This window comes from Thermobia domestica, chromosome 18, assembly GCF_964235325.1.
Source record: "Thermobia domestica chromosome 18, izTheDome1.hap1.1, whole genome shotgun sequence".
In the NCBI taxonomy this organism is placed as follows: domain Eukaryota; kingdom Metazoa; phylum Arthropoda; class Insecta; order Zygentoma; family Lepismatidae; genus Thermobia; species Thermobia domestica.
The window spans coordinates 78,258,226-78,281,865 of record NC_137471.1 but is presented as its reverse complement, the minus strand read 5'-3'; the positions used below and the strand labels follow the sequence as shown (position 1 = coordinate 78,281,865).

Sequence of the window (23,640 nt, the reverse complement as noted above, 5' to 3'; positions counted from 1 at the left end):
TTCTCATTCCATCACTTCCCTTTGTATTAATTCATTTTCATTAATCACCCCCTCTTCTCCTTTAGCCTACGCATTCCCACGTACAAAATTTGGAAGATTACGAAGATTTTTCATTTACAATTGAATGTTTAAAATAGTTTTCCATATTATTTAGTTTATAAAAATATTTTTAAAAAACTTTTTTTTTATTGTTGTTGTTGATTATGAGAGCTACGTAAGGTAAAGACCCATAAACTATTTCGTGTGGAGTATTCTGAGGAAGAAACGAACATTACGCAAAAGCGATGAAAAAAGACTGGATACTTTCAAAATGTGGGTATGGAGAAAATTGACTGAATCGAGTGGGAAACGAATGAGAAGGTGTTAGAAATGGTGAAAGAGAAAAGAATCAATTCAGATATAATTGAAAGGAGGTAAAAAACTGGTTAGTATATTGGATGAGAAAAAACTATTATAAGGAACGTTCTAATGGGTATAGTAGCAAGAAAGAGAGGGAAGGGATGAAGGAGGCCTAGAGCTGATGGATGGTATCTAAACAGAAATAACGCACGTGAAGACAGACAAAAATGTCAGCTGAAGACCATGGAGCATGAAAATTTCTCAGTTGCGGCAAGTGGCCTGACAATAATGCCAGAATACTTGTGATGATATGATGATATTTATTATTCTTAATTTCTGCGGTGAACAAACGCAAGTTAAACCCACTGTACGAAAAATATATCTCGAACAACGCGGTTCACATAGCGCTAACGTTTCTCGGATCCAATTAACAGTGGTATGCACCTGTACTCTTATCAAGTGTTGATATGAATGAATAAAAAATACACCCCTATGTTACCACGACTGTTAATCTTCCGGCCTCTTCCCCCTGCGCCTTCTTCCTCTTCCTCTTACGTATTGAATTCGTGCCAATGAATTACATATTCATATGCTGTGAGTAAACTCCAACACCACAACCAAACTTTGCCTAGAGTGATTCGAAAGGGTCATATGATGATAAGTGAAATCCTCATCCCTGGGTCTAAGTTTCGAAAATTCGATTTACAAAAAGAACTATTCAATTAATGACCTGTCCTTGCGCGTGATACGACATACAAAATCCATATTTCAAGTGGTGAAGTATTTTCCCTTTGCCTGTTTTGGAGTTGAAGTTTCAGCTTAGACATATAAAATCATAGTCTGACTGATGATTTGTCAAGATATTAAAATCATCGCCACACACACACACACAAAAAAAAAAAAAAAAAAAAATCTGAAGTGATGATGTGATTCCAAAGAGACTTGAAATCTCCCATCCTCTCTATTATTACCATACTGAGTGGCTGTAAATTAATATATTTACCTTGAGTGTATACTAAAAGAAAAAATCATCAATATTCCAAATATCATTCCTTTAAGTCGAAGAGATGAAACACGAGATAGCAAGAAATTTTTTGTGGCTTTTCTTTCCTACGGAATATATATACTACCTCAAATGATTACGTGTCATACTAAACACGATTTCAATAAACAAAATAATAGTATTCGCATGATGTGATATGGGAAATTTTGAGATATTTATACACGTTCACTTTTATGTAGTAAATTTTGCCCGTTTTTATTATCTTGCATTACAGGTAACATAATATTTAAAAGAATAATCTTAAACGGAAAAAAGTAACGTAGATGGCCACAGTCAAAATTTAGGAAATATTATTCTCTATTGACTGGTTCGTAATAATCAATTTGCTCCCTTATTGGACGATGCAGAACATTATTTAGTGAAAGAAACTTACTAAGACTTAGTAGGCACTACAATATTGTAATATTAATTTACGGAAGTTTGTTTATTCTTTCGTATAATTTAGTCTTAAAAATTTTGTCCGGCGCGCAAAAATATTTTGTGATACAAATACCGATTATTTTACAGGAATTGAAAAATTTATATTCTCATATAGAAGAAAATACATGATCAATAACGTATATAAAAACCGTTTTTCTCTGTTGGCGTAAAAAGTTATAATGAAAGATATTTCCGTACAGCTTCTGTTCTTGACATTAGTAGGCCCTATGTCACGATCGATCGAAACTGAGATATGATGAGAGAATCACTGAACAAAATAATCTTTATTTAATAAATAAATAACTGTGTAACCACTTTGCCAACTAACTGAACATACTAGCTTCATCAGACACTCATGAAGCCAATTCTCAGATGACTAGCATTAACTAATGATGATTACATAAAAACTTTTTCCCCTTTTATCTCTAAAATAATAGTAACAATTAACTAGGAATATTACTGTAATAAAAAGAAACCCTATCTCCTCCGTCTTCTATTTAATTCTTGGCGAAATAGAAAGACCAGGGGTTTAGCCCAACAGTCCCTGGCTCTGTTCGAAAATTCAAAGATTAAATAGAATAATAATGTATTCTAATCAATAATAATGTAATCCATTTGCACAAATAACTTGCATAATAATTTTTCATTGACAATTTCGTTTTGTACCCCCTCCCCCCCAAAAAAAAGAAAAAGAAAAACTAAGAAGCCAGCCCAATTATAACGGATATTTTAGTCTAAAATGTAACGACGGAAAATAATCTCAGGGAAAAAGTTGCATGTAGGAAACTTTTTCAATTGAGGAAAACCTTACGTTGAGAAAAGTTATTTTTTACAAATCTAGTATAGTCAATTCATTATTAATGCATAAAACCGAAGATTAACCTCTACATCTTTCTTTGAAAACGGTACCGGTAACTCATATGTTTAACCACGGTGGCTCATACTTTAAATTCAAAATTCAAATTACATGTATGATATTACGTTTCAAATTTATCGTATTGCCTTGGAATATCACTAATTTATACACCAAATTATTCTGCAAATCTGGAAGCCAATTTTACTATTTTACCAAAAAGAGACTTGAAAATATTATATAAACACAAATAACTTAAAATAAATGTGAATACCTTTAGCAGAAGTTTACTGCAAATGTTTTGCATAAAGCTATTTAGATACAAAATTGATTTACTGGCATGTCCAGTGAGAAAAAAAGCACCAAAGGTAATTAATTTACTCGCCAGGTCTCTGATATTGTAAGAGAGCCATTTGCTATTACTTTCCTGAACTTGTAACTTCACGTAAGGTACCAGTATGGTCTGATATCAGCTTTATTTAATTCTTAGGTAAACGGAAGAAATCTTACCCAAAATTAAATGATTTTATGATTCTAGATTGATTTTACTCCTGACCAAAACTTGGAATTAAATTTACCAGAATGAATTAAAAATTAACTATTTATGTTGTCACAATATAGTACTTTTTTAAATGATTAACTTAACATTCAATTGACCAGAAAAATCGTAGAAGAATTTCCTTCCTACTACGATCCTGAAACAACAAAATAAATATTTAGATCAAAAGGGATTTGCCCTACTGTTTCATTTATAGACATATTCAAATTCAATTGAAGAACAATTGATGGATGGATTAGCGACTGAAAATTAAATAAAGATTAAACGTCAAAGATCGAATTTCTAATATGTGGATCATTAAGATCAGTATTATTCATTGATCACGAATTTCTATTTTGAAAAGAAAACATATAAAAAGTATTCTATGACAATTCATCCAACACTTGAGAACTAAAACCATAACTCACAAACAAAAACAGTGCACAAACTACCTCTACATACGACTACGTCCAAACGTGTTAAAGGCAGAGAAGGTGCTACCAAACCTGATCTCAATACATGAACAAGAAAAAGTACAGTGCGGGACAAATAAAATATGCCTGCTACAGTGTAATCATACAATAAGAGCTGTTAAAAGGGAAATCATAGCTAACACAATGCCAAGTACTGTGAGGAAGTCCAATCCTGCTAGCTGGTGCGTGCATGCAATGCAGTAGCATGCAACCAACACGCCAGGTTCATGATACCAAGGACGTGCTTCTGCCTCACCTTGGCTCAATCGTTTTGTCTGCATTTGAACTTCTTTGTCTTGGGGAACACACACATCCGAAACGGTAGAAGGGGAACACTTATCGGCAGCAATATCTACATCATTTTCACACTTCACTACCTGATCACTAGTTTCACACTCTGTATTACCACTGTTTTCACACTGTACACTATCATTAGTATTGTTCTTTTCCGGTTCGTTTTGGTTTTCATGTTCGCAAAGTTCGATTTCGGCTGGTTGGTGTTCAACAGTCTTACAACTATCTACGTCAGCATACAAAGTGGCTGATTTTAAAATTTCTACTATCTCCGGCTCGATTTCTGAACTTTTGTTGAGATCTGTTTCCTCAACAGGTTCCGAATCACCACGAAGTTCTTCCAATTCTCGTCCAAGTTTTTCACTAGTCGCATGAGCTTCCTCGGCTAAGGCTGTTAGCAATTCTTCTAGTTTATTTTCGTCTAAAGGAGTGACATTTGGCATAGGGATTCCTTCACTTTCTACATTTAAAAGGGACATCACTATTTGTTGTGGTGGTGGTTGTGGTGGAGGAGGCGGTGACCTATACGGTGGTGGAGCTGGTGGCTTTGTTTGCAAAATATTTTCTAATGGTCTAAACACTTTCCTGTCTGGTGTCACAGGAGGTAGAGGCCGGCCAACGGCACTTGCACCATTTTCAATGCACGAATGTTCTTCTGGATCTCTGCTTAAGGACCTTCTATCAGCTTCCACACCTCCAACACGAACACGTAACTGCCAATTTCCACTGCAAGGACGCTGTGAACCTTCCCGAAGATTGGCACGACTGTCTGTTAGGGTTTCTGTACTTGTGCTATTGCAAGTGTTAAATTCACGAAAATTCAGATGATCTAAAAGACTTGCTCTTTCTACCCAACTTGGATTATACCGTGAAGCTCTTGGAGTAACGGTTGGGCTCTCTGGTTCGCTGTGCAAGTCTCTGTTACCACAAGATTCAACACGATTCCCTATATTATTGAAAACACTGGCTCTATTGTCCATTCGTCGCATTTCGTTACGATGCTTTATTGTTCTTGGGGTAACATTCCTTAACTTGACATTAGAAAACCGATCATCTACTTTCTTTCCCTCAAGAATTTGCTGTGCTACATGCAACGCATCTGGTAAATCCGATAGCGACTGGGCCTTCTCGAATTCCTGATCAAACAGCAAAGTTGTTGTAGGTTGGTTCTGAATGAGACTAGCAATATTGGCGGAAAGTGATCGAACAGCTCTTTTCTTTTTCATTTCTCCTTTGGCGTTTGTTGCCTCACTTCGATTATTGTTGGTGCGAAGAAAACTACTAAGATCATCCATTGTATGTGGAACACCATCAGCAGAGGATGAATCTCTTTGATCTTTTCGAAGATTGCGAAAAGCCAGGTCGTCTTTGACAATATCTGGAGTTTTTCTAGGTTTGAAAGTAGGTCTGTACCTTTCCACCGGTGTAGCATGTAAATAATCACTGTTGGCGGCTTGAGTAATTGGACCCAGAGGAATTCCAAATGGAGGCTGTGGATCGATTATCCGAATAGAATTTGCATGACGAATGTTTCTATATGACACATCATCATATGTAATATCAGGTTCTTGATTTAATGCTCCTATTCTCGCCTGATTTGGAATATCCACACTTGGAGCTGGCGATAGTGCAGGAGAAACTAGGAGATAACTACCAGATTGAGAAAGCACCGAACGGGTATCTTGAGGTGGTCGGTCCTTGGGACGAAATCGGCGATATGCCATGTCATCCATTACTTTATCTGGTATACCAGATCTCCTTACAGAAGGTGCACGATGACGTGGTGGATCACCACAATTCAATAATGATTCAAAAGAACCACGATTTGAACCGTAATTGTACCCAGAATCTGATTCAGCTCCTCGTGCTATATGAGACGCACTCGGTTTGAATTCTAATGCGCTGAATTTCTCCTCTAAAGGTCGTTGGTGAGCAGTTGGCAGGTCTCGACGTTCGGCACGATCCAAAAGGTCCTCGTCTCCTAATCGTAAACTTTGATATATTGCTTCCAGTTCTAACAGGGCATCTTCTAAGTTGCTAGATTTCTGTTTAGGAGGAACAGGTTCTTCTGCCCATTCTGATGCTTCAAGGCTAGAGGTAGAACTCTGTCTAGAAAAGCGCCGAGTTGGTGGAATTGGGGGCATATTCTTACGATTTGCAGGAGTATTACACCTTTCTCCATCCTGCCTTTCCTCAGAAGTAGGAGTTTCTTTCTCGTCAGGTGTTGTTGGAACTTGCTCAGATGATTCACTTTTCTCTAAAACCATTGACAATGGGCGTGTACTGTCTTTACGCCGTAGACTATCTTTTCCTCGCGTTCCAGTAGAAGATTCGGAGTCAGCACGATCTTGAAAAATCTCTCCCTTTATAACAAGAGGACTAGACACATCTGATTGTCCGCTAAGAGAACTAAGTGAATCTGCTGAACGCATTGGAAGAGCGAGTGGAGGTAGCTGAAGTCTGGCTACTTTACGAATATTTTCAGAATTTTGCACTGGAGCATTCTCCGGACGAGGGCTGGTAGATCGCGAACGATCACTCTTTACGGAGAGGTGATGTCTTGGTAGCATACCAACTGACTTTTGCTTCATTGCTTCTTGATCTATGTTTCGCCAGAACTCGGTAGCTCCTACCATTGAACTGCGTCGATAAGGAGGTTTTATACTCACTTGCGAATCACTCATGTAAGAGTTATCATTGCACTGAATATGAATAGGTTTCCTGCTTCTTGGGTACTGGTCCGCAAAATACTGAAACTGAGACTGCCTTCCAGGAGAACTATATTGTACCTCTATTGGTGAGGTTACTTGAGTTTGTGAATTCCAAGCGTTTGTGGATATTGTATAGTCTTTGGTTTCGGCTAGATTTTGACTAGGAAAACATTGCTGAGTATGTACATGGTCCACTTGAGTTAAGTGTTGATCAGAGCCTGCCTTTCGCTGCAGGAATTCATTTGTTTGATTTAGTCCAACAGTTCCAAAAGGATTTGGGAACTGGAAATTTCCACCAACAGAAACATTTGGATTCTTATCCGATATATTATACACACGAGCTTCTTCATTTTGGCGTTCCTGAGAACAATTTTCGAAGGAATATGACATTGGTCTGCAATCTTGAGAGGGAACCAAAATTAACTTTCGCTGAGGATCGCGCGGTGGTGGAGGCGGTGGAGTTTCTTTCATACGAGATGGACTCACTTTCTTTGGAATTTCAGAATGCATATGAAAGAAATCTTTCTGCGATGACTCGGACGGAAAGTTTGTATCTTGTACGATTGGAAGACCGTTTCTGTTGATCGCATGATTGATGTTATCGTAGGAAATGTTCTTTTGCTCGGTATAATCTCGTTCAACATCACAAGAGTTTCTGAATGTCGAGTAGTCACTGCTGCTTCTGTAAATTCCATAATTCACATGTCTTCCACTGTCATCAACTGAACGGTAATAAGGTGACGATGGATGATGCACCAAATTGCTGTCAGGAGGTACAGAAACAGAATATATCTGTTGTGAATCTTGGCCTTCATTGTATGGGTAATGATAATGGTGATGACTAGGAGGAAATGTTGACACTGCTGTTGGGTATAAAGAATGATTGGGATTTTTTGGACGAGCGCGTGGACTCTGAACAGGACTAGGAGTAGCAGAAGGAGTTTTGGCCATAAACGTTGTTTCAAAATCACTTGATTCCTGATAAACTACGGTAGCTGCCCATCGCCCAGATACTTTTCCACCATTGTCTTTCTTTGAATCACTTTTATATTTACGCATATCGTCATTACTATGCACACGACTCAAACGGTGCTCCTTCGCTTTGTACTTCTCTGCAACAGCTTCTCTTCTCAAACTTTCCTCTTCCCTTGATAATCGCTTTATATATCTCTCAGTACGTGCTGTTCTTGATCTTCGATTACAAGATCCATCTCGCTGTAAACTATCATCACTCTTAAATCGATTCAATGAAGGAGATCCTAGACTATTGGAACCAACTTCATCCTCTGAACTAGAATCCTTTAAACGATCTCGGAGTGCTTCTACTCTTGCTTTGAGCAGTTCACGTCGTTCGCGCCGACTTAAATTTTGTCCACACCCATCAACAGATCCACTACTGCCGCCTCTGTGGCTCGATAAACTAGAATCTCGTTTATGTCTTTCCCGAGACGCTAGTGATTCTCGGCTTGACCGAGAGAGCCTGTCCATACTACCACTAAGGGAATCCTTGCTGTTGCTCCTGCGTGGATTGGTCCTTGAGCGTCGATAACTTCGACTACTAAACCCAGCACAACCCACGCAATCAACACCACCTTCATTACCCAATTGACTAGAGTCCTCATTGTTGAGTTCTCTTCCACATCGACTAGTATTTTCTCCTTCATTTGTACGCATTACTTTTGATCCATCTGAAGTCATCATATAATTTACTTCATTTGTTGCTGTTTGTGAAGGACTCAACTCTAGTGCCACACTCACATTACCACTGTCCGGAGGGGAGAATTTATTGTCACTTTTGGGACGTAAATTTACAGACGCGCGTTGTTTCTTCTTTTCTCTACGAGAACGCCTTCGCGCTAGAAACCCCTTTCGTGGCTGAGGGTCTTCACATTCTGAGCTACTATATGATTCACCACTCTCTTCTTTCTTCCTTCGTCGGAAAAAGCCACCAATTGACCATTTCCTGTCTTTTTTCTTCTGCTCTTTCTTCTCATTTTTACAATCTTCATCTGCATTAACGTTAGCTGTCACTGTAGTCTTGTATTCTCGCTTCGGAATATTACCATTGTTATCGACAGGGACTGGCGTTCGTCTGCTTCTTGCAGCAGGTGGAGGATAGGGACTGTATCCTAACTCTCGGCTACGAGGAATGTTGGGAGCTTTGTCATGTGTTGGTTGTGAGACACACTCACCCTGGAAGGTATTGGTGTGACTAATGGAGAGTTTCTTATCTTCAAGGCTGCCCTGGGAGGAGGATGGACCAGTCCTTTCCATACTCCTCTCAGCAGCCAACAGTCTTGTCCGTGGTCCAGTGCTCACGGTCTGAAAGAAAAGAAAAAGAAAGTATATATAGTAACAGTGCCTTTTCTAAGGACATAAACACAACATCTGAACCACAGTCTGCAGAAGATGCCAACTACATACAATTAATGTGACAACAATAATTTAACATAAAAAAAAATATATTCACAAATATCACTGCACGATTTTACTACGCAGAACGCGTATTATAGACCACTATACCTTATACTTCTCATGCAACCATGAATGTTAAATGTATTTTTGTAGATTGGCGTCTTGGTGCAAAGTGCTGTTCATTTTATCAATGAACAAACTAAGTAAAATAAATCATCTCAAAAATAAGCTCAATTAATCTGGAAAAATGGTTTAATATATGAGGCCTTTAACAGTAAAACTCGCCTTCTCCAAAATTGAAAACGTAAGATATGTATGGGAGTCTCAATCTGCTATGTTGAGATTGATGAAACTTCCTATAACTGTATTCCTAAATTGTCTTAAAAAAAAATGAAAAGTAATATTGTCAATTCATTGCTTACATCCTATGAGTTGTATATGTTTTCTAAAGAATCATTAGATGTAGAAGATGAGTTTTGCATTTGACGGACTCACATTTGATATACTTGAGATCAGAAATTTCTTGTAAGAAATTAGTCTACTAACCATCTACCTAGGTATAAATACAAATTATTTTTACTTTAGGGGCTAGAGAAATGTAGACAATGAAGTAAATGAAAGTTCATGTAATCAAAGCGTGAGAATATACGGGAAAAATGAAAAAAAAAAAAACTCTTGCACTTAAATTACTAACGCTGTTAGTAAAATATACGTACATATATGACTTATTTGATATTTAATATATTGATCAAACTGGTTCTATATACGTTGACTCTTATAAAATACATTTTCATTCATTAAATTTTCAAAATGCACAAATTTACAAATAATCACACATGTAGGTTTATAAACGAAAATGAGACTATAAAAGATGAATCAAAATATAAAAGATAATTCTCCAATATAAAAGTTGAATCAAAATTAAAGTGGCTACAATAAATTTTATATCGCATTTCCAGTTATGATCATGTTTCTCATAGACTAAATATGGAGCACCTAAACTCCACATCTTTCTATCGAGTCTCTTCTACATCCCACGATTGATATCTGATGTGCCATATCAAGATGACGACTAACCAATCAGGTCTCTGTTCTTTGAAACAACTTTAGGTATTAAAGGCAATCACGATATCGTCACTCAATTGATAGCCTTACTGCAAGAGAATGAACTGATTGCGGGATAAAGCAAAACAGAACGATCTGTCATGTGGCACATCCCACCATGACGATGCTGAAGGCAGATACATCTTTTGCCGACAGAATATCTTCAAAGTACTACAGCCTTGACGATGTGTGGAAATCTTAAAAGTACGGACTTTTTTTTTTTTTAATGGACACAAGGTGGATCACCACCCGGAAGTCAGTACATATTTTAGCTCATTCCCTTAACTACTGCGCAATGAAACTTTACTTACATATTATAAAAAAGAAAAAGTTATGTTTCAGGTACAACACAAGACACTGATTCACTTGCTTGTGTCTTCTGATATCGGAAAAGGGAACAAATAAAAGAAAATATTTGTTTTACAATGAGCACACAAAATGACACTTGCTGTTAGGTCTTACTAGAAGTGCTCAATTTTTATGAAATGTTTATTTGCATGTGTAAAGTATTTTAAAGTAACGATCTTATTACAAAATAAATATATTGTTTGACCGTTTTTCGTGTTATGTTTCACATTTTATTTAAATATTAATTCAATTTAAGGAAATAGATTTTGAGGAGAAACTTGTGCAGAACGCCATAATGCGTTGTTGCCAAATTTGTAAGTTTAATTCCTGGATTCTATCGTTGCATTTCGAGAAGCGGAACTTACTGTGAATTGCGGTAAGGGACCAAAACTAATTTCTTCAGTAAGTATCCACACAGAATTCTATGATTATTTCTTTTTATTATCTGGCACCAGTAAGCACTCGACACTACCTGGCAACGCAGCACTATTCAAGCAGCATTTAGCATAGCACCGAGAACGCCTAGTGATCCACCTTTAATAGACTGTCTACAAATGCAATCTACACAACCTGGAATAGCTGAGGATGAAAGCAACTGTTGTCATCCACTTGTGAGGCACATAATTAAAAGTGTGGACACATGCATTGAAAAATGCGGGGAAATTATCTCTAAGACTTACTATAGCAAATGTATGAAAATTTCTAATACTGTATATTTATATTGCATTTAATTTATGTTACTTTTCCGATGGGTATAACATAAATTGAACTATATATATATATATATATATATATATATATATATATATATATATATATATAAAGATGAAAAAGCACAAACACAAGAGTGTTGTAAAATAATTTATGCACGCTTCAATTAAAATTATTTTCGAGTTTCAGCAACCGGATAATGAATCCAGCACCTGTAAGTGCATCTTTTGAGGCATTAGGTAATATGTGGAATATACACTTATTACTCAAGCTTCAAAATTCTACTTTATCTTCCTCTCATGACATGTATTGTGTATATATGTGTGTGTTTTGAATAATACTTTACGTACCGTGTATGCTACATACAGAAAATCGCCAAGAATTCTGCTAATTCTTGGCCAAAGTAAATTCCTATTTACTTTCTTCTCTCTCTCTCTCTCTCTCTCGATTTCGGCAGTGTTCGTCTTGTCTTGACTCGTGAAAAATTTGTGCTTTTTCAAATAATGTCGCCAGGTTCAAAAGACTCTAAAGATAACAAATCAATACAAATTCTTAAATTAAAGAAAAAGAAGTCGGAATTCTAAGACATCTGTTCATACACTTTTCTTTCTTTCACGGAAAAGTCGGTATGTCCTTAAGACAAAATAACACTGAAGGTCTCTCCATAATACTGTACTAGCATTCCAAAGTATGTCAGTTTAAAGACTAAACATACCGGAGAAACGTATGTAACAAGCATGTAAATAAGATATTAGATACTGAACTTTAAATTATTTTAAGTATGTCTGAATAAATTGGGTATTCACACGTAATCAAATCTTCATTGTGTGTTTTTTGGGTGCGCATCAGTTCCGGATTCTTGTTAGAGTACAGGATTTGGTGTTTGTTCAGTATCGAGAGTCTATTTAAATGCTATCTACATTAAAAGGTAACAACTTTCGGTTTAAATAGCCAGATATAAGAGCGAAGGATCTAATGTGCTGATTAGTACTATTAAAATTATTCGAATATCAGCATATGCGTTTTCAATATTCGAACAACAATATCGTTAGCTGAACAACTCTTCGAACAATTATTGCTATCCGAACAACGAACGTTTGAAATTCGAAAAACGAATATTCAAAGAATTCATTATTCGAATTTTCAAATAAGGAATTATTCGAATTTTAACAACACTAGAACTGATAAACTCTAAACACACAGAAGCTGCCTGGCCAGTCATAGTCCTCCACATGATAAAACGCCAAGGAGTATTACTGACGAAATAATGATGAAATATATCGCTTCTCTGTATCTGGAAGACCATCCACTATGTTTTAACATTTGTATTTTAATAATAAAAATTGAATATTATTTCACAATTGCATTAATTACAATAATTATTTGGAGTTAAATTCAATAATACGAGGGACGTGTCATAATGATTTTCACTAGTTTTTCCGGACGTATATCTGCTTCAGAGTGGCAGGCATTACCACAACTGGTAGCTGATGCATCTTCAGCCAATAGGTGGCAACACCTGGCAGTAGGCAGCCAGAAGTGGGAAACTAAGGAGGTGACGTCAGCTACTGTCAGTCTATGGACAGAATGGAGAGAGAAATATGTTTTCATTAGTAAGTGAGTTTCTTTAACCGGAAGGAGGCAATTCAGGTGCAGAAAATTACAGACAACTTGCTACCGTGCATGAAGGAGATGCACTATCACGAGAAACCGTGTACCTCTGGATTCAAGATTGGAGATGTGATCGCACTTTAACTAAGAAATATGAAACTTAAGGAAGAAAAATTAACATAACTTCTCATGGACACTGCTTTTTGGAATACTGAAGGAATTCTGATCATTGACCGGTTGAAGTCGGACACAACAATCAAGTTCTCCGTATGCCTCTACTTTGGAAAACCTGCGACTTGCAATTCTGAAGATGCGATCACAGAAGTGACCATGGCGTGTCCTCCAGCAACACGACAATGTCCATCTGCATACGAGCCAGAAAGCAGCTATCGCCGTTGCCAAACTGGGTTTCGAGGTACTCTCACATGCGCCATGCTCCTCCGACTTAGCTCCTAGCCATTACCACTTGTTTAGGTCCCTGAAGAACTATCTTTGTGGTCTAAAGTTTCGTGACTTTGAAGAACTCGAAAAAACTGTCCAGGCGTGAGTGCGACGTACACCTAAAATGTGGTTTGCCGAGGGACTAAATAAGTTTGCAAGTAAACGGTGGAAAAAGTACATCCAGTCCTAGGTAATTATATCGAAAAGATAGAAGTGTCTAATGTGCTGTGAAGTTGGAGAATTTCTCAGAAAAATAATAATGTAAATTATAATGATACGTCCGTCGTAATAACGCATAAGTTTAGTTTCCTTTCCTTTTGTTTCTATTTTTGAAATGATACTGTATTTTTAATTTCTAAGAACACAACTTACATAATCATACTCCAGAACTTGACTACTGTACAAAGTATTGCTTTTCAAAGAAAATATCTGACACAATGAAAAGTTATTACATTTTATGAAAGCATTCTGCAAACAATGTTCAATAATAATAATAATAATAATAATAATAATATACGTATACAGTATTAATAAAAACAATTGACCATTATTGTGTCCTTACACAAATTACAAAATTTTCCTTCTTTCTTCTATCAAATTTTACAAAAAAATCCCTTTTATGGATTTTTTATTTGGAATTTTCTTTATTGTTGAAATGGCTTAATTGTTGAAATTGGATATCCAAATCTTTAACAATATACTGTCTCACGGAAGAAAGTTCTAAATAAAAAAAAAATCGACACGGATTGTTGCCTTCGATAGGTTATGAAGTTCCTCCTCTAAAAATTTGAAGTCTGTAGTTTGAAATTTGTAAGAGAAATCGTGAATTTTCGTGAAAGGTAAAATATACATGAAAGAGATACGAAGACTGTAGTGACATCTATCGGGAAAACTTGTCCCTTTAAACCAGCCTTAATCCATACCAGCTACACTGAGAAAAATCCGTTATCCGGACAGCGGTATATTGTACAAATATACGGAATCCGTAAGTTTACTACGGAAATCTGTACGGAGCATACGTTATCCATATGCTACTACGTACTGCCTTTCCCCCTATTAGATGTTGCATCATGCCGCTGCTGGATATCTGACATCTAACAGTTTTCCGTATGTTACATATGTCAGCTATACGCAGTGGCGTACTTACGATTTTGTTTCGGGAGGGGCTTTGCTAACTTTCGGGGGGGGGCTTTGCCTGGAAATCTGAAAATTCTGCAAGCTATTTAATTTACTTTACTATACTAAGTAAGATTTCGGGGGGGGCTTAAGCCCGGAAGCCATCCCCCTAAATACGCCACTGGCTATACGTTATATACGTCCATCTGTATGTTACATCCTGACCGCCTATACATATTTCTTTGTTTTATACGGAAAATACATATAGATGAAACACTTATACGGAAAGTATTGTAAAATGTACGTTTTCAGTTATATATTTGCTGCACGATATTCCATATAGTCGTACTTTACATTCAAAAACTACATGATTTAAGCATGTAACCTACGTTTTTACGTACGCCTTATACATATTTTTTCTCTGTGTACAACCATTCCTGCTCCTTCTTAATCATATGATATTAAGAATAATATAAGATTGTGATTGTGTGAAATAAACACATCGAAGCATGCTTAATTGCATGTCACATCTCTGCAATTAAGCATTGTAGTTCACTGCAATCTGCACATTCCCACACGCGCAACTAAGATTGAGAATTTCGGAAGCACTTCACTGTGTCATATCACATTAAAGAATGGCACAGAATTATTAACACATTTCTTGATGTGTATCATTATTGTGCCAAATAAAGTGATACACCCGTATTTTAAAATAAAGTGATACACCCGATGTTTATAACGAAAAATGTTTATGACCCATGTCAAATTGAAGCTATTAACCCATACTAGCTGTATCCAATCCTGTTTCCTCTTAATCATATGAAATTATGAAGAATGGTTTAAGATCGTGTGAAATAAACCAAGGAGCACGTGTTACATCTTCGCAATTAAGCATTGCAGATTGCTCCGATCTGCACATTCGCGCACGCACAACTAACATAGAAAACTTCAGAATCACTTCATTGTATGATACCACATTAAAGAATGACACAGAACTATAAACACATGTCTAGATACACACACACACACAACTAATTAAAAAAAAAAACTCACTCTGTAATTTTTGAGAAAAAGTCCCTCCTCTATTTCCTTCATTTTAAACACCTCTTAACAGGGAAACTCAACTCTACACCTATTCCGAAACTCTTTGAGGAAGGAACCTTATAAAAGCACAAATGCAAACGCAGAACACATATACACATCTTCTTCACACATGCGTCATATCCTTAAGACCTGAGCCAGCCACATACACGCATCTCCCGTGATATCTTTCACGGCCAGTCTTTTCTATTTATACACGATGTGCCCACATGAACCACACAAAACGATTTCCTCTCAAATTCTTCGGAGACTACGCCCCAACATAGAATTTTTTCCTCCCTCACCCACAAAACGAAGATCTTTAAGTAAATATTTGGACAATAAAAATATGATTGGTTTACAAATTACTGTAAGAACGATTACATAATGCTACATATGAAATTAACTAATTGTAACAATTATGGCAATAACTTAAAGTCGTGACAAATTGACGATTAAAATAATAAAGTGTACTTATAAAAAGTTTTTGCTGACAGAGATACTATGTAAATAATAATAATAATAATAATAATAATAATAATAATAATAATAATAATAATAATAATAATAATAATAATAATAAACATGTGTATGAAAGTGCAACATAAAGTTATGAACTTTTTGAAGTACATTTTTTCTTTGTAATCCAAATGTTCCTATTCGAAAAAAAAATCTTAAAAATGATCTAAATTTTACTTTGAAAAATATCGAAATTCAAGAACATTTTTTGAGTCCTAATTTATCAATGAATGACAATTTTATAATTAATTTTTAAGAAAAGTGTTCTTCAGTGTATAATCAAGAAAGGAGTAATGAGTACTTTTCTTAAAGTACAAACAAACATTCCACTCGTAAAACGTGTCCACGCTAGGACAGATTTCTAATGCACTTTGTGTGCTAAATTGAAGATATTCAATCCAAAGGAACTATTTTTAAACACAACTGTCCATGGTGTCACGAAAAAGACCTATCTTGGGGGAACCGCTGATGCCAATAGTAAAATTCCTCACGCTCTGATACATTTCTATTCGCCTTTAAAAAAATAATAATTATAATTATAATAATTTGAGAATTCTAAATCCAATCAAGCTATTTTTAAACACATCTATCCATAGAGTCAGTGGCGGATCTAGAAGGTAAAAACTGGGAGGAGGCAGCCAGAACCCAAACTATGATAGGTATATTATGAGTTTACAATTTTTTATGGGTCTTGCAGAAGTTTTCAACTTTATTCTCTCCCGATGTATATTATGGCTAAGTTGGACGATGACATTATAGACAAGTATCGTTTTACACATTACATAAAGAAAAACTGCATCTGAAACTACATCTACTATTTCAAATATTTTCCAATAAAGAATAAAAAGCAACGCTTGCTATAAACTCTCAAAAATTTAAAATAATGGTTTAAATTATATTTGTCACTCAAAAAAATGGGAGGCTGGGGACGCCGGACTCGGGCTAGAACCGTCACTGCATAGAATCACGTGAAAAATTAACTCAAATTTGAGATACTGTATTTATTTAAATCCTTTTAAGAGTGTCTTTTTAAGTGTACTACACTTTAAAGCTCGTTATTTTTCTATCCGGCCTCATAAGTAGTATAATGGTTATTCCTATAAGAAAAAATCAGGATTTGCAAAGTCCTCTCAGTTTGCATCAGGGGCGGATCCAGGGGGGGCGATCGGAGCAATCGCCCTCCCCCCAGAAGAGGAAACTTTCTTATTTTATATATAAATAAAACCCATCCGAGAGCTCTTAAAAGTAGCTCTAAGTAGCAGTATTACGACCTACCGCTCCCCCCAGAAATCCGTCTTGAATCCGCCCCTGGTTTGCATTCATAAATATGAGTTCTCCTTTCCGCACTACACAAATATTGGAACATATATTTTATTAGACAACTGTCTACAGATACAACACCTCATCATCTTCTGAAGCTCACCTCTGGACAAAAGTGTTCATCGTTCGATTCCAGTCCCCATAAGTTTTGTGCGGACAACATCGTGATAGTGGTTTCTTCGGATTCTCTAATTCGTTGCACCATCTTCATTCCGCTAAGTCTTCCATCAACAATCATTTATGTCCCACAATTCATCATAGTCGTCGAACGTTAAACTACGTACTTCATTATCATTTCATTTTAATAATAGAATAAGGTATCGGAAGGTCGAGAAGTACCAGAGCAAACACGGTAACAGATAGCAAGAATTGTTCCTTGATCTGGATTCAGTGGAATCAGTGTCCAAAAATGAATTCTATCTCAACCCTTATCACTACATTGAAACCAAAAATTGTGTTGACCACGAGACAAGAAATTTCTCAAGATTTGTTGGCAACACTTGTTCACCACGTCTTAGATTACAAACACTGTTTTAGTGTTACATGATTAATAGTAATATATATTGATAAAATGATTATACAAACTCAGTGAATAGCATTTATCAATGTTAAAGATATACGAGTCATTACGCAATAATAAATACTCGTACTTCAATCATTAATATGGTATATGTTCTTATATTCCCCCCTTCGTGGACCTCTGTGACGCGAAAGGATTTTTATAATTTCCAGATGAAATCAACAAGAAAATCAGGGAATAAATTTTGTGCACAAATTGACAAAACGAGACGAAAATTCGAAAAGAAAAATACGAGACGAGGAAACCTCAATCTCGTCTCATCTTGTAGCCTCAATATTACCAAAATTGATAGAATCTAAGAACACAACGGAGTGAGCTTCTTTGAAAATTTGAACAATTGTTTGAATATTAACTTCTTTTCAACATCTAGACGCTACAAGAAGAAATTTACTGGAATCCCAACCATTACTTGGTTTTCCTCATCCACACTATGGGTCGAATCCAGGATCATTCACACAGAAAACACGCGTGTTAACATCTCGCACACGAAAAGTCACATTTCGTTGCAAACATATAAGAATATAGGATAAAATATTCTTTAATTCAACAAAGTTGTTTCAAGTTTACAGGATTAGAGTTCGATAAATAATAATAACGGATCAATAAGTAATCCTCATGATGTAACAGTGCCACTGATTCACAATATACGCATAAAATCCAATAGGAAAATGAGCAAATATAAAGACCTGGCAGACGAAATCAAGAAGATATGGAAGTGTCACGAAGTTACTGTGAGACCAATCATTATCTCAGCTACAGCTATTGTCCCTAAAAATACTGCGGTGCAATTGGGATAATAACTCGAGACACCTGTCATACACTTCTTTGGAGAAGAATTCTTCCAATAATCTGCATTGCCACAGATGACCATCAAATTAAGCTAAAACCAGTTTAAACCGAGATACAGCAGTGATGATGATAATAATACTCATAAAGAATCACAAATCAAAAAAAAACTTCAACTTAAAAAAAAGTTTTTGTTCAAGCTGTAGGCATTAGCTTAAGCAGGATATTATGCTAGGGGGAGGGGGTCATGGTCCCTTACTTCTGAGAACGACCACAATTTCAGTCTGCAGTTCAATGTTATTCTAGGGAAATAATGTTCTAGCAGGAGACGGCCATTCCTGGACCCTTCTAGTTAGGTCTATAGCTCTAGAGATTCATACCAGCGTGCTTAACATATGTTTAGCGACCTATGAAATAAAATAAATACCTTTAGTATATATGTTTAAAAGAATTAATTAGACCATATTCTACATTTTCATGTTTGTAGTACGTACTTAGGCATCAAAATATAAGAACAAACATTAATTATCAAAAATAAAATAAAACACGAGATAAAAGGCACGTATCAGCTGAAATTCTCTTATTAAATTACCAAAAAGGAAAAAACTGAACTCGCGTCAAAGAAAAAAAATGCACCCCAGGTACAGAATTTCGAAGCTAACAATTATGATTCATGAAATCCCATTACATTGCATACATTCTGCTTACACATAATACTGGCAAGCTCCTGAAAATGTGTATATAATAAATCTTCGGAGCCCTCCGGAACACTATCTTAACTTTGTAGCACGCTACTACCTTTTAAACCCAGCTTCTCCATGACATCACGCGATCTGTAAATCCCCGAGACAATACAAACGGTACGGAAAAAAATAAAACAAACTAATCCGGAAACACAAATCTTAAATAAGCCACCCGACAATTTATTTACATGGGTGAAAGCCATTTTTAGAACTGTACTTTAGCGATGAGAGACTTCTCCCGTCTCGAGAGATCGTTACCGTAATCCTATGTAGCATCTTGGCAAAATAATCCACCGTCTGGACACATTCTGATTTTTATTGCAATGGAAAGTCTTCTAAACGGAGAAGAGGAAGGAGCGGATAATATCTAAGCGACTGCCTTAAAAAAAAAATGCAATTAAGAACTACGGAGTCAGAAGGAATATTTGTAAATTGGCATCGAGTCACGTTGACTGGTGACCAAAACAATGAACTCGCAACGAGCAAGCACTAAGCATGATTTTCAGGGGGGGGGATGAGAATGAGGTGAAAATGAGAAGATGGCAATAACTTTAATAGTCCACTCGCTAAATTATTTACCTACTTATTTCTTTTGATAAGTTTACAGCGAAAGTCCTACAAAATATGTTTTTTGCAATCTTTTCGCCGATTCCTTTCACTTGACATCTCTCACAAAATATTTACAATATTTTATTTTCATGTTTTAACAATAGCATTCGCCATCTTAAATTTTACATAACGCCATTTACCGAATTCCACTAAGGACGAATCCATCGATACCTTACTCGTTAAAATTTTATATAGTCGTTCACGTTCCACATGGAAATTTATATTTTAACAACATGATATAGGAAAAATAAAAAGAATAAAAAGAGAAAAAACAAAGAATAAAAAATATCCCTTGTATATGATTAATCTTCCAATTTAAGTTTTTTGATATGCTGCTACTGATCTCAACAGAACTGGTTTCTAATGATCCTTCTGTCTTCGTTCTAATAATGTCTAGGGGTGATTATTTAAAAGTGCCAATACCTTCAGAGTAAAGAAAAAGTGAGGTCTTTTAGACTGAGAATTAACATTTTATTTACAGTTAAATTTCTATATTGGGTTATGGAATTTTTATACTAGTACCATTAGAGAACTTAAGTTAGTTTTCTTGAGCTCCCTCGTGGCTAAGCGGTTAGCGTGCGCGCCTTTGGCGTGGAAGACCCGGGTTCGATTCCCGGCGGGAGCTCATATGGTTCGGATTCCACGTTAATCAGTAGGTCCACGTCTCATATAGCCTTGCTGCTGAAAGGGACGCTAAACTAAAATCAACTCAAAATTAAGTTAGTTCTCATCTAGATAATAAATTGTTCACCTTCACCACTTATTGATGGAGAGGATAAGGAGACAAGTTCCAATTAACAATCTTCGCTTTCATTTCTGGGGGACCTGTGGATATACGGAAGTGAGTAGTCTACTCTGACTCCGTACTTCTTCAACTGTTCCTTTGACCTCGGGAGCAATTTGGCCTAACACTGTTTGAAAACTTTGTATTCAGAGAGTTTCATCCTTGGGAAACTAGCTAGGATCAAGGATTGTTAGCGTACGCCGTACTGAATTTTACATCACCCCATAGTCAATGTCAATCCGTAGATGATGATAAATCGATCGATACCTCAAAAATAAAATTCTATTCCGCCGTTTTACATTTTATACGGATTTTTTTATTTTAACAACAATATGGCGTTTTTATAGTCCACAACATTGAATTCTATGTAAGGTCAGTCCTATGATAAATCGATCTGTATCTCAATAATCAAACTCTCAAAATATCACGCCGTTTTGCGTTCTATTTACGAATTTGCGTTTTAATATGTTAATCATCCGCAATGTTGAATTTTAAATAATGCCACACACATAGTGTCACTCTTCAGATAACAATGAATCTACCGACATCTTATTCATAAAATTTTGTAAAGCTCTTCACTTTCTACATGGGAATTTCTATTTTAACAATATGTCATTTAGCGTCCACCGTATTGAATTTTATGTAACGCCATGTTCAATATCAGTCCTGATTCAGGCAGCTCAATAATAGAATTCTATTACGCCGATTTACGCACTACAAAGGAACATACAGTTTAACGATGTGGTCCTTAGTGCCCGATATATTGAATTTCATGAACGACAAGTTATATTGATAGTGATACGAAAACCATATTCACGAAGACGACTAAAAGCAGGGAATTCGTGTTATTATTCAGTTCAAAATCTCTTGTCGCAAATTCTATCAAGGAGTTTGAAGCTTAAAATATATAAATCGATAATCATGCCCATCGTTCTGTATGGTTGCGAAACATGGTCGCTTACTCTGAGGGAAAAACATAGACTGAAAGTATCTGAGAACAAGATCCTGATACAAATATTCGGACCCAAAAGGAACGGGAATGGGGAATGGCAAAAACTTCACAACGAGGAACTACATAATTTATATGGTTTACCGAACATTATTAGGGTCATCAAGTCTAGGAGGCTCAGGTGGGCAGGTCATTTAGCCAGGATAGAAGAAAGTAGGAACGCTTTCAAAGTCTTAACTGCAAGACCAATCGGAAAACGACAATTAGGAAGAGCTAGGCGCAGACGGGAAGACAATATTAAGATGAATCTCGCAGAAATAGGAACAAAGTAGAAACTGGATCCAGTTGACTAAGGATAGAATTCAGTGGAGACCTATTGTGAACACGGCATTGCATCCATTCCGTGTTCCATAGGCCATAGAGTTAGTTACATTGATGTTATACTCCATAGAAAGGAATTTACTGGATATGTCAAGTATGATGTACTTCCTGCATCATTTGTTTCCGGTGGATTCCAAACAAATATGCTACATATGGAACTTACAAAGGTTACCCTATCTGTTCATCCGGGAGACAAAAAACATAAGAACTACTTGATGAATTACCATAACTTTTGACCAGGATGAAGAGGATCGAAAATCTGCAATCGAGTTCGTTGATAGAAGTGTTAGTCAAAACGTAAGTGATAGAAATCGAACATTTTCGGTCTTAACGTTGATCTCTATAGACCAAGAACGATATAACAGATAGCGAAAAGAGGTTTACTGCAATCGATTAAGCATTCCAAGAATACATTTCATATCCATCCCTAACTCTCTACTAAAACCAGAAGCGCCAGAAATCCATTAGAATTTAAGGTTTCAATATTGATATATAAAGACCAAAAACGAAAAAAAGATTTCGAGAAGCGGTTTTTTGGAATCTATTTAACGTTCTACGAACATGTACCAGGTTCTTTAACCCTCTATTCAGAACGGAAGTGGCAGTCATTGATCAACAACTTTCAGTGATAACGTTGATCGCTATAGACTAAAAACGATAATAGATGGCGAGAAGCGATTTCCTGTAATCAATTAAATGTCCTAAGAGTACATTCTCTACTGAAACCAGAAATGGTAGACATTTACTACCACATCCAGCTTCAATATTGAAAATATCACGCCTATGCAAACCAAAATCTTTCACGTGATGTACACATGACACTGTTACTTGTTTTCATCTACACTTTCCGAAACAAGAAACAGTTAAAGACCAGAAATACGGAAACGTATTGCATAAAAATAAATGCAAACTACGTATAAACGGACCTATGCTTTCCTTATATGCAGTCATATGGTTTGAAACCGGAATTGCATGTTTTGGTATGTAGCACTTAAGTTGTCACCGGAAGTGATACAATTACTTCACTCATTCATAAAGATTCTAAATGGTCAACAATCTAAAAAATATATATTTCAGTTACTTTCTATCGTTGTAAGATTGTGCTCTTCAGTTACAAGTGACTGACAATCAAGAAAAATTGTTCCAATTTGGAAATGAAAGTGTAAACACAATTATAAACAAGTCAACAACAATTTATTTTAACATAAAAAAACTGAAGTGAATCAAAAACAAAATACAATTTGTAGTAGCCTACAATTCATTGTGTGCACTTCTACCAATTTACTTCACGATTCTCGTCCTGGTAAAAAAAGAATGTTAAATGGAACAATTCTCTGGACAAACGCCAGCAAAACAAACAATGCTCATGTTATTATTCTTAGAGTCCATACAGGTAATGGGCAAAGAACTCTATGGAAAATAGCCAACAAATCGCTTCTTCTCATATTTACT

At 36.1% G+C, this 23,640-nt stretch overlaps 1 protein-coding gene across 5 annotated transcripts in view; it reads right to left on the bottom strand.

Moving 5' to 3' along the window:
• The window catches only part of LOC145675643 (uncharacterized), an 898,816-nt gene that overhangs the window by 669,583 nt on the left and 205,593 nt on the right, over nucleotides 1-23,640 (bottom strand). For 4 of the 5 annotated variants that reach the window (XM_081746197.1, XM_081746201.1, XM_081746200.1 and 1 more), the window contains exon 2: nucleotides 3,943-9,013. In XM_081746197.1, coding sequence (XP_081602323.1) covers nucleotides 3,943-9,013 — 5,071 coding nt within the window. Of the gene's footprint in view, nucleotides 1-3,942; nucleotides 9,014-15,490; nucleotides 15,548-23,640 lie in introns of those variants that run through there. The other variant, XM_081746198.1, reaches the window with a different exon arrangement.